Source organism: Alternaria triticimaculans (assembly GCF_023758025.1).
Source record: "Alternaria triticimaculans strain BMP 0046 chromosome Unknown scaffold_19, whole genome shotgun sequence".
Lineage (NCBI taxonomy): Eukaryota > Fungi > Ascomycota > Dothideomycetes > Pleosporales > Pleosporaceae > Alternaria > Alternaria triticimaculans.
In genome coordinates, this window is record NW_026055976.1 from 90,675 (window position 1) to 103,269 (window position 12,595).

The 12,595-nt window shown below is 52.8% G+C and overlaps 3 protein-coding genes across 3 annotated transcripts; 2 read left to right on the top strand and 1 right to left on the bottom strand.

The window, feature by feature from the left end:
- Positions 1-1,383: 1,383 nt before the first annotated feature.
- J4E78_009174 (uncharacterized protein) lies at positions 1,384-2,166 on the top strand (the record flags this gene model as incomplete). The annotated part of the gene is made up of 1 exon (XM_049369768.1): positions 1,384-2,166. One exon carries the CDS (start codon positions 1,384-1,386, stop codon positions 2,164-2,166), a length of 783 nt encoding a protein of 260 aa, XP_049218398.1.
- A 6,684-nt stretch (positions 2,167-8,850) lies between these two features.
- Positions 8,851-9,222, bottom strand: J4E78_009175 (uncharacterized protein; the record flags this gene model as incomplete). The annotated part of the gene is made up of 2 exons (XM_049369769.1): positions 8,851-8,957; positions 9,021-9,222. The coding sequence occupies 2 exons, from the start codon at positions 9,220-9,222 to the stop codon at positions 8,851-8,853; spliced, it is 309 nt and encodes a 102-aa protein (XP_049218399.1).
- A 765-nt stretch (positions 9,223-9,987) lies between these two features.
- Positions 9,988-11,253, top strand: J4E78_009176 (uncharacterized protein; the record flags this gene model as incomplete). The annotated part of the gene is made up of 1 exon (XM_049369770.1): positions 9,988-11,253. The coding sequence occupies one exon, from the start codon at positions 9,988-9,990 to the stop codon at positions 11,251-11,253; it is 1,266 nt and encodes a 421-aa protein (XP_049218400.1).
- Positions 11,254-12,595: the final 1,342 nt, after the last annotated feature.

Consider the following 12,595-nt stretch of genomic DNA (forward strand, 5'->3'; position numbering starts at 1 on the left):
TAATGCGGAGCCCGGATGCGTAGCCCTGATTGCCCGCACTCCCTTCGACCAAGCCATTTATCCTCGGGCATTAAACCGTGCACCGTGCCGCAGTGGACTAGAGGTTGGTGATGAAGCCGTCCGTCGATCGATGGCACTAAACGGCTAAGCATTACTGCGAAAAAACGACTAGTCTTCCCAGTTCATCGGTGAAGGACGATCACTAGCTGATTGTCACATAACGGCTGACCCAATGTGCCGAAGACCAGGATGCGAAGGCCGTTGCCCTCTAGCGTCTGGTACCTCGATCGGTATGTGGAGAGAGGATAGCGTCGATGACGAGCGTCAACAATTTGAGAATGTACGTTGAATTCGAAAGCCAGATGCTATACGCTCGGTGTCGTTCTCACTGTTCCCCTTGCAGCGATTTCGCGCATCCATCGATCCGGAAGATCCGGGGTATGATGCTTGTCTGCTCCATCGTATCGGCGGCATCGTAACGTTGTTTTTATTAGCTTCGACCGCATTCGCCGTGCATAAGGGCATGCGGACGTGGCGTCTACCGTCCGCGCGTGCCGTGTGCGGAGTTAGAAGTCGTGCGCTGATTCAGCAATTGCATCATGATTCCTCTAGTTTGCGGAAGTGCCGCTCGGGCCATCTTCACCGAAAGCCATCGGGAATAAGTCCAGCACATACACCAACTTCACGCGTCTTGTTGTTCCCGACGCGTTTTTCGACCATGTCGAAGGCCATAGGAGGAGGAAAACATCTTCGTATTTGGATCCAAAGACGCGCTTCGCCTCGAGCGCACCTCGCGCCTTTTCCAATCGTCAATAACATGGGCCAGGTAGGCATTCGCTGACCCCTCTTCGCGACTTTGGGTACCAAACCCACACGAACACCTTGATAACGTGAGGGCTCGCGATAGCAGGCCATCTGGCTCTCAATGCTGAGTATATGCTCGCAGCTATAGCTCCGAGTTGGCACCTTTGCCTTCGTTATGTCTCTCTTTATTGATGACACGTCTCCAACAGCTTACTTCTTTCGCAACATTCTTCGCAACTCTGGCTGATATCTTTCTGCGTATTTAGAGCCACCTCGACTCTTTCAGGCGTTCCTACTTGATGACAGGGGTGCAAGCAACCGAAGTGGAATGAGTAAGCGAGGCACTATCATTGGCAGCTGCGGGTGCTGCATCCCTCGACTCAGCCACCACGTCGGAGGATACGGCACCAATAGCTCCTTCCTTCAGTCTGACAATAGAGGCTGAGCACAATTCCGATATCATCATGGCCTCAGCCGTCTCCTCCTCCCTCACTTGCTTAACAAGGCCCGATTTGAACCTTAGGCTTTCCCCTCCCTGACCCTGCTACTCTTTGTCGCTACGGCAAGCTAAACAACATCATGATCTTCGGCGGCCTTGAGATTGTCGCAGGCGGATATCTTATCCACCGGCATTACCGAAAGAAGAACGGAAAGGAGCAGCTTAAGGAAGAGGCTCAACAGCGACGCCATCACACGTTTCCTGGTGCAAACCCTGCAAAGCAGAATGGCTGGAATACTCAGGCCCACCACCGCCCTCAACACCATCCACAAGCGCAACAGCAACAACCCGTGGTACCACAGCAAAAGTACGCGTGCTATGCTCCAGTAGCGGCACAGCCTCGACCGCAGATATACCAGCCTCAATTCCAACATCAGGCGCAAGTTCAGCACCAAGCCCAACCTCAATCGCGACCGCACGCGCCTCCCCACACGCAAAGCTTCAACATCCCACGGCGACCTGTACCGCAGCGAAAACCCCAGATCATCATCGAGCCGTCCCTCCAACGCACCGACTCCTTTGCGACGATATCGCGCATGCCTATCGCGAACGGCTCGCGGCCGCACGACGTAGCCGAACAGGCTAGCCCTGCGCCTGGCCTTTCACCTATACCACAACATGGGGTCTATGGGAACGCGGGGTTCTCGGTGTCGACACCAGCATTTGGAGCTACTCCTACATCGCCAGGCTTGGTGTACGAGATGGCTACAGGACGCGAGGGTGGTGCTGGGCAGACTGTAGACGATAATTGGGAGACGTACGGCGGCCATGCACATGCGGGAGCTCCACACTACGCCTCGACTGTGTCTACTGAGCTGGGCGAGCTGGGCGAGCGCGATCCGCCACCGCCTTACATGCCTTGATGCATGCGCGACACACTTTAAGCCCAATTTCTCTTCTCTTCTACTTTGAGGCAGCTCTTGGTTATTGTATACTATAATGATTCATCGAATACAAGTAATTTCTGGTACAAAGGAACTCGTTTACCATCTAGAGCTCTCATGGCTTGAACTGCTACCAACTTCCCAAGTTTCTGTCTGGTGTCAACGAGCGGAGCCTTGTGTGCGAAGCAGCGCCACTGCGCATACCAATCACAGAAACACCCCGCTTCGTGAAGTTGGTGCACCCTCTGATTGGGTGAACTTCGCCTCGAATGCTTTGGGTTAGCCGCAGGTGGTCAGATATCGCCTTCGGTCTCCAGCCTTCAGCCTTCAGTCTTTTTACACTTCACTCACGCATCAGACACCGGTCTACTCAGCTTCCAACGAACCTCGGCGTACAGTTGATAACGGACAGTGCCGCACCATTAACGCACGACACTGACGCGCTGGAGATCTTGAGGGGCTGCTTTCGGATGAGATGGAAGATTCAGCGGCGGATCTGTGTTCTCGATGTGCCAGCATTCCGTGGGATCACTTGGAGCAGAAGGAGTATGCAAATTTCTGGCGTGATGAGAAGCCGACTTTAGGAGATCTCCAGAGCTCGTCCTGCCGACTATGTCGTCTCATCGCATACACTATCCAGGCACAACCCTTACAAGACGCTCGTCCCCAATTCGTATGTATCATATATCGTAACCGAGATTCCAGATTTGGAAATAATTGCCTGGGTTCGGTGGAACTGTGGAAAGAACCAGGAGGTCCCGTTGGAAAGCTGATTCTCACGACCGAGGCGTCTGTCGGACAAGAGGCGGCGGCCCGTCTCCCAGTAGTCTCAAAGCGCGTCAGCTTTGCTTCAATGAGGTCATACCTCGAATCATGTAAAGCGCGACACCAGTACTGCGAGCCGGAAACATTGCCCCAGCTTCTGAATCTACGAGTCATCGATTGTATTGACAACGCCGTCGTCTTGGCACCGATAGGCTGCTCGTTTGTCGCACTTTCGTACGTATGGGGTGGACCATCTGCAAATAGCTACGTCCTAGGATCCCAGATCGCGTTTCCGCCGACGATAGAGGACGCAGTAAGTTCCACCCGGGAACTTGGGTACCGGTATCTATGGGTTGACAGATATGTAAGACAACACGCATACTTCATCAATCTGAACTGACGGATCAGTGCATCGATCAAAAGGATCCCGACGATAAAAAGGAGCAGATCAATCAGATGGGCCGGATCTATGCCAGTGCGCAAGTGACCATTGCTGCTGCTGCTGGCGTGGACCCCACCCATGGCCTTGTAGGCATCAGTAGAGATCGCACAACGTTATTGGCTCGAGAGCCAGTCGGAAGCTCCCGATATCTATGTCAAATTCCTCAGTCAGCTCAACATTATATCATACACTCTCCTTGGTTCTCGAGGGCCTGGACATTCCAAGAAGGATATCTCTCGAAGAGGATTCTATGCTTCACAGAGCGCGAAGCTGTTTTCACTTGCAAGTCGCGTGACTTGATTATGGAAAGTGGCCCAGACTCCCAGGTGCACGGTGATTGGGAGGGAGTGGTCAATGGAACAAAAATCAGAACAGCACTGAGCACCCAAGGCAATAGTCTCTCTCATGCGAGTAGAATCATGCAGACATATTCGTCAAGGGTACGAGGGCACGATTCTGATGCGCTGAATGCTATTTTCGGTATCTTAAACGTTCTTCGACATAGTAATCCACCGGTCTATCATAACTGGGGGGTTCCTTTTACCATTACCCGGCGACCGGACGCTGCTCACAGCACCGATAGTACCGTATTCATTTCTCTGGATTGGGAACATCTCGACAACGCCCGTCGTCTTCCTGAGTTCCCGAGCTGGTCAACCCTAGGTTGGATAGGAGAAATCTACCACCATCGCGAATCACAAGTTACATCCCACTTCATGATTAAGTACTGGTCGGGCGACCGATATCGAGAACTGGACGAAGGTACCTGCGACCTAGATTATACGTTCTGTCGAGGTGTTACCCATCGATCTCAATATCTAGAGATCACGACGGATGTCGTACAAGTCGAAGTCCACAGGTGGTGCTGCAACGACAATATTAGCTACTTCCTCCAACCTACTTTTATTAGACAAAAGGAAGTTGGGGATCAGAAGGAGGTTTGGCCAAGCACAGAAGTGCAAAGTCCATTCCTTGGGCTGTACCTGGATGATGAGACCACTTTCGATGTCGCGTTACCCGTTGTGTGCGCTACGATGACGCCTCATGAGACAGACTTTGGTTTTTGGAGTTCGTTTCCGGACACAACTTTCCTGTTGCTCTTTTTCCAGCAGAAAGCAAAGTCCTACGAGCGGATTGGTGCCTGCCGACCTGATGTGTATACTATCGACAGGAAAGGAGAGTATTCATCCAGCGGCTCTGACCTCTGGGAATTCATCCCACGCGGAGAGCCAGGTGCCTGGGACCAAGTCGCTGAGAGACGTACCTTTCTTCTTGGCTAGACAGCTTCGCACACAGTTTTGCGCCTCAGAATATACTTCTTACCGTGATACAATCTTCTCGCGAACTTGATGCTTCTTGGATCACCAACGTGCTTGTGACCGTGGTGGCTATGCAACATCATCATCATCGGTGTTGCTCAGCCTCGTCCGGATTGGGTAAAGCGGCAAATGGCCTGGGGCGTCATTTCCCAGCTTGAGCTGCTGCTGCCTGCCTGCCTTCCCCACCAACTTTCATCTCGATATATCCTACTTCGCCTGCTGACTACGATTTTTGTTGGATTTGCTTTCCCTCTTAACGTTTTCTCGCGGCCTGTGCGACGCATCCCTCTGCTGATGTCCTGCACCTTCTCGCTCTAAGCGAGTCGTTGTTTTCCGCAACGTGGAGACCCATATCGTTACTTCGAGATGGATAGCAGTTTCACCATGCGGGATGAGACCGCAAGCTTGTCAGTCGACGATGAGACTCACACGTGCGAGCGTTGTTCGCCTATCAAGTTCGAAAATCTTGAGAAGGCAAACCCATGTCATGCCGCGACGCTACTAATTGAAATCCAAGACTTATCACAGCCCTTAACAAATCGGCACTGTCCTACTTGTCAGATCCTGCAAACCGCTATAGATGTGCACCGCTCACGGTACGCGTTTGCTCGCGTGTGGTGGGATCACGCCATCCCTGGATCGGGTCTCCTGGGGTGTATCACATTTCAGTACTCGATGGGGGGCGATTTCGAAACTTTGAAGCCTGAACTCATTGTATATGATGATATGGCTATTCCAAAGACCCCGACAAGACAGCGTCCACCCAAACGTGTCGATTTCGAACAGGCCAAGACATGGATTGATGCCTGCAAAGAGTCGCATCCAGGTTGCACTGCCCGCTCTTCAAAGGTGCTTAAGAACCTTCGCCTCATCGATTGTGTCACCAAGAGCGTAATCCCGGCCCCACAAAATTCTGTCTACGTCGCTCTCTCATATGTTTGGGGAATGTCAGGAACCTACCAGGCTCCAAGCTCTTCTGCGCTTCTAGACCAATTGCCACTTACTGTCGACAACAGTATCGATGCCACTCTCATGCTGGGGTATCGATATCTGTGGGTCGACAAATACGTACGTTGATTGCGTGCCTTCTTCGGCGGACCGCGGCTGACGCGGTACCTAGTGCATCGACCAAACGAGCGCTGCAGACAAGCATGATCAGATAAACCAGATGGGTGATATATACTCTTCGGCAGAACTCACGCTCATCGCGGCGGCGGGCGCAAACTCAGCATATGGTCTGCCTGGTGTTGGACGCGACCGCAAGCACCTTGGACATGATGTAACGATCGGACGTCTACGGTTTGTTACCACCTACGCCTGGGATGTCGGTGAAATATATCATTCAGTCTGGTCCTCACGTGCTTGGACGTTCCAGGAAGGCTACGTATCAAGACGCAGGCTATACTTTACGGATACCCGGCTCATCTACATTTCTGATGAGGGATTGTACTGCGACGCCGAGACAGGTTCCAAACAGATATTGCGCAGCAATCTGGGACGCCTTTCTGACTCCCTTAAAAGCTTGCAATGGGGCCTTGGCAAAGGCATTCTCAGAGAATATACGCGCCGCAAATTGACATTCGACTCAGACGCACTGAACGGCATAGTTGGCGTCTTGAACACGTTTACCAAGGCTAAAAGTCCTATCTTCCATACATGGGGAGTCACCTTTGGCGACCTATCCTCGATTACTGCGTCTCCACTCTTGGCTATTACGTTGAACTGGTTTCACGACCAGCCATGTCTCCGGCGGAAGGCTTTTCCTAGCTGGTCTCCTTTGGGTTGGGAAGGGGTCGTCGATTATGGGGACCGCCCGTCGCCCGTGATCTCGCAGTCATTCCAAGTCGAAGTTTGGGACAATAGCGAGTTCATCCAACTATCCAAAATAAAGGAGGATCCACACCAGCGAGCCGGCGCGGAAAGTCTGGAAAAGTCGCGTTACCTTAAGATCACGGCAAAGCTCAGTTGGGTCGAAGTTCGTTATTTCTCGGCAAGCGAACTGCTTTCGATCGACAAGTCAAGTGTAGTATCCGATGAGGTACCCTATCTCGTGGAACCTCGTGCAGGATTTCATGTGCGAGTTTCGACTGGTGAAGATGTCGAGGTATACGCAAATATGCTACCATGGTGGGACTCGGAGCCAGACCTTTCCCTTGATTTGATTCGGATCCCCTGTGCGTTAATTCCGGAAGATGACGAAGCTCGATCCATGGTTGTAATGCTGCTCCGAAACCACGGCACTCATTATGAACGAATTGGTCATTTCGAGTACCTACAGACGTATGCGGGCATGTATAATTTCTTGTTCAAAGACAACAATGGAGCTCTGACATTGGAGAAAGTACTGGAAGATCTCGACTCGTACAGCGATGAGGAAATTGCGAGAGACTTCAATAATCCAGAGATGCAAACGTTTCTACTCGGCTAGGTCGAGCACGTATGGGGGTGTCTGTAACGATGTAAGCATAACAGGATGTCCCGGCGCAGACGCATCAATTTTTCGTTGAGATGTCTGACGACGAAATACAAGCAAGGCACTAACTAGTGACAATAGATACAATTTTAGCGCAGCCATATTCGCCAAATGCTCTATATCCTACGTACACCCACTACAATAACGCGAAGCCAGCACTGCACGACTGAAATTCGACAACGAGAGACAGCGTCCTAGCGACGAGAATAGAAGCACTCATTCCCTCAAGTAATCCCCCAATAATCCCCCACCCTCCACCTAACCGCCCACTCCTTGACCGCCTCAAAATCCCTACAAACCCTCTCCGACCCCCACCCCTTCGTCGCAACCCCCAACACCCCATCCTCATCAACCTCTTCCTTTGTGTCTTCCAAATTGGTATCTGCTGCGCAAATAAGGGCTTGACGCAGGTACTCGAAGCAGTGCTGGATATGATCGGGATCGTCGTGTTCTTCGCCGGAGCTGAGCATGGCTTCTATGAAGGGGTTTGGTGTGAATCTTGGGGTGGAGTGGTGTTCATGGCTGCTGGAGGTGGTTTCGACTTTTATGTGAGGCGGGCTTAGTGGTGAGCGTTGGGATTCGTGGTGTTGGTGTTTGGAGAGGAGGTAGGACTTTTTGTAGTACATTTGCCGGAGGCCGTGCTGGACGGAGTTAGCGAGGTGTTTTGCCGCGGTGGTGGAATGCATGGGGGCTTACTAGGCAGTGCAGCTCGTGGAAGACGGACATAGATTTGATCTCTTTCGCTAGCTTGGGATGTTGGACGAACGCTCGTCCTTTCGGTATCAGGCTCTTCCACATCTTCTCCGTCTCAGCGCTAGGTTCACCGGCGAAACTCTCATTGAGTGACCAGACGACCTTTTCGATCCTGCGGTGTGGACTGCCATATGGCGCTGGTGATTGGTCAGTATTGCAAAGCATTTCGAGCCAACAGACCGGTCTGGCGGACAAGGAATGGACAGGAAAAAGGGGAAAGCTTACTAAGGTATCCATCGATATCGTGTTCAATACTCAGCAGTCTGCTGAAACCGAGGCCGATCGAAAGGCCGAGAAATGCGACAAAGATGTACCCACATGCGTGCACGAGGCACGAACGAAGCGACCGACGAGGACTTTTACCTAGCGAGAGCTCTTTGTCTGCATCGCATTCCTCTCCTTGGAGAGTGGAACTTGGAGAGATGCATGGGTCGCTTTCGCCATGTGACAGACGTTGATACGACGAGATCTTCTTTGTAAAGGGATTGAGGTTCGGCATTACGGCAACTTGCCAATACTCTTGACATGCAGTGTGGAGCAGACAAGAATTCTTCGGAGAATTCACTCGATATTTACATATCAGACGAATAGATTAATTCTATTCGTGATGTTGGGGAATGTATTCAGAGCCTAAACGGGTAAGCCCTGGAACACGGGAAGGATCAGCGTAGATTGGGCGACCGGTGGGGAAGTAGTAAAGACAACTTGATTTGATACACGATTAAGCGCTAGACCATTAATTCTCCGCGCTGGGCGCCATGACGCTGCTGTCACCAAGGGGTATCATACAATTTCTCGCCATTCGTAGGGACGTCTGAAACTCAACGCCACCGTACCAGCCATGTCCAAGGCCTAGACCGCCAACAGTTGGATCGTCGTAGGTTGTAGACATCGGGTTCGCAGAAGAGAGGCTAATTCAGCTTCTTGTTGCCAACGGTAACCTGTTTGCCCTGGCTGCGCTGGTATTTGAGGAAGCCGAAGACTGCGGCGGCGACGACGCCCAGCATAAGGACGTTGCCTATAGAGTTGTTAGTTTCCAAATCGATCGAATGCGCGAGTCAAATGTCGACAGCCAACTTACCGAGTACGAAGCTAACGATACCGCCAGCAAGGTCCACGAGACCACGGAAGAAGTTAACCACGAGGTCGATCATCTCCAACACGAAGTTGAGAGCGAACTGGACCGTCTTCTGGACTAGCGCGCCGGCAGTGGTGATGAAGGACCAGACGAGCTCGACCATGGACGAGACGAGATCGCTGAGGGCGTTGACGATGGAAGACATGTTGGTTCGGTTGGGCTTGTGAGTAATGGTGGGCGAGTGGTATCGCAGGTCTGAGGTGGAGTAGTTGATGGGAATAGTGGGGTGGTGGAGTGTAAGAGAGAAGGCTGTATCGGCCAGATATGCAGTGTTTGGTCTCGTGCGACAGTGCGACAAGGCGCGACTTCCGTTAAGACAGTTTGGTTGCTGCCAAAACACAGGGATGACGCGGGGCCTACGTTAACTCAGGCAGCACTTCCTGTTTCACATAGCTGCTGCCGTGGATGTGTAGGCCTGCATCCTGCCCGCTTTCCATGGGCAGCCTGGTTGGCTATTCGGGTGAATAGCCGTTGTTGTGGTGAGATGTGACGTCACGGGTGTAACGTGGATGAACGCCTGTTTGTAGGTAACGACAGGGGAGCATGACGAATCAAAAAATGACAGAGAAGGAGCGATACTGATTGGAGGAACGAGGGAAACAATGAGTCGAAGAAATGATGGAGGCTCGATTAAGGCTGGAGAGGTTGGTACGTTGCGAGGAACATCCATGCCTTGGCTAGTTCCGATAGTCTAGAACACGTGCGTTGTTAATTTCTCGAGGTAAGGCTACGTGGTCTTAGAGAAGAAAGTTGTTGCAACAAGGCTGTTCACATTTGATATCCGTGTTGTTGTTGGAGAGTTCGTCGGCGCTTTTGGGGAGGTGCAGCCCTGCTTGCGTCATGGCGGCTCGGCTCAAAGCGGAACCTTCGTCGCACCGTGACTTCCTTCGTATCACGGCATCGCGACACAATGTCAGGCACACTCGACAAGCTCCTAGCAAAGGGCAAGGCGAAGCTCTCAGAGTTCACTGGGCAGCCTTCCGGGGGCCATCACCAGCAAGGCCACCCGAACCAAGGCTATCCGGGCCAACAGGGCTATCCGGGCCAGCAGCCTCCCCCGGGCTACCAACAACCCGCTCCAGGCTATCAGCAGCCACCTCAGGGCTACCAGCAGCCACCCCAAGGCTATCCCGCGCCAAATCCAGGGCAGTACTCGGGCAGCCAGTATCCTCCGCAATTCCCTCCCCAAAACCAGCAATGGGGGCAGCAGAATCCACAGCAGAACCAATGGGGCGCACCCCCTCAGCAGCAATGGGGCCCGCCGCCTCCGCAACAGCAGCCCCTCGCACCGCCCGTTCCCCAGGGTAGCAAGCCCCAATCTCCCGCACCTGGCGGCCCCCCGCCTATTCCTCAGAACCGACCGAACTCTGCGCAGCCTCCGCCGCCCCAGAACCTCCCTCCACCACAGGGCCAGAGCGTGTACTGGAAGCCGTCATTCGACATCAAGACTCCCGTGTCGCAGAACTTCCGGCACGAGATCGGCGACCATGGCTGGGGCAACAACGAGAAGCAGATGTACACGGACAAACCCGAGAACTCGTTCCATCACGACAACCGCCTGATCGTGCGCGCCCTCGTACAGAATGGCAGCTACACCTCTGCGCGTTTGACCTCACACCAGACGCTGTCGCGACCGCGCGGTTACTTGACAGCGACCTGTCTACCTCCGTCTGCACCAGGCATATGGCCTGCATACTGGATGCTGCCCGCAGACCCGTTCAAATGGCCGACTGACGGCGAGGTCGACCTTGCTGAGAGCTGGAACGGCGAGACGGAGAACCACTCGTGCCTACATTGGGGCTCCTACACCGGCGAGGATGCACAGAAGCATCGCGTCGTTAAGACCTCCCTTCCAGACCTGGCACGCCAACCACACACCTACGGCTTCGCTTGGATCGAAGAAGAGGGCATACCCGGATGGAGAGGGCGCATGATCTGGTACATCGACAACTACCCAGTCATGAAGGGTTGTATCCCAGAGGGCACACGCCGCATGGAAGACTTCAGGATTCTCATCAACATCGCCATGGGCGGGACCGTAAACCAGGGAAAGCTGCCTGCTGAAGGGTATTACGACTTCGTCATTAGCGATCTCAAGATGTGCGAGGAGCCCCATGGCGGATGGCAACAATTTGAACATGCGTGGAACAGCACGCCTGAAGGCAAGGCCATGTAGCAAGGCTTGGAAGCAGCTACCTAGCATATCACCTTTGGGTCTCTCCCCAATATCACTCCGTTATCTGTGACCTTTCTGTTCTTTCACCTTCCCGAAAATGCCCGCCTGTGCACAAGTCGGAATCACGGATTAGGTCGTCGAGGGAAGTCCTAGTCGAATCTAACTAGTTTTTAGAGAGAGAAGGAAGCGCTCTGGCGATTTGCAGAAGCACTGACCTTTGCATATGGCCAGCTACTCCTTCCACGAGAATAACTGCAGGCCGGGTTCATCACATTAACCAGTAGCGCCACTACCTTATTGTCAACTCGATAGCCATAACACGAAGCAACTCCACTACAGTGTTCAGCAAGCATGACGGCCAACAATGACGTGGCTTCATTGACTACTTCTCGCCCAAGGACCAGCTTTGTGGACCTCCCTGGCGGTGAGCAACATTCACCTTATTGCTCTATCGGTTAGTGCTAATTTGGCTTCAGAGCTACGGAACAATGTCTACTTGTTTTGCAAGAACGAAGGCATCGTGGACATGAAACGTCCCCAAGACAGCCACACTGGCCTACGGATCGATCGCACCCGCCATCAATTCTTAGGCCTCACTCAGGTCTCGAGGACGCTTCGAAGCGAGTTTGGGGCTTTGTACCGCGAACAACTGCAACTCCGGGTGGACGCACGACACATCTACGAATACCTCGCAATGGTCATTCTGGCATACAGACGATGGGAGGGCGGCCTCAAGACCGTTGTATGCCCGATCTTTGCCAACATCATCCTCGATCTTGGCCCCGGGGTCAATGATCGAAACGATTGCTATTTGGATATCCTCCCGCTGCTGCTAATACGCTCCATGGAACCATCTTTCATATGCGAGTTCGACTTCTCCACAGAGGTTGACACCACCCACGTTCCAACCGACCCTTGTCAACCCTGCAGCCAGCTTGTATCGGAAGCATACGGTGAGTTGCTTGTACAGGATCTGAACAATATTCTCGGTGCGCCAAAGACATTAGCAACGGTCCAACACGAAAACAATAATGTGGAGGCCGCAATCCTTTATCTCAAAAATCTGGGTGTGCGACACCCCAGATTCAATGGGGGCCCTTATCCAGTAGTCTCAACGCCATTTCTCGATCTCTGGCTTACGGCAGACCCTCCATGGTGTTCCAAGCGCAGCACTATCATTCACTCGGCGAGCCTCGAAGCGATGAATTTTCTCGAGAATGCTGGCTTGGCTGATGTTCGTATACTAGACGTCCGGACGAATTGCTGCAAGCCGGAGGATTGGTATGCATGGCTGCATCCTGGAGCGCCCAGATGACATCTGGAGGCACCCAGCGCTAGATCC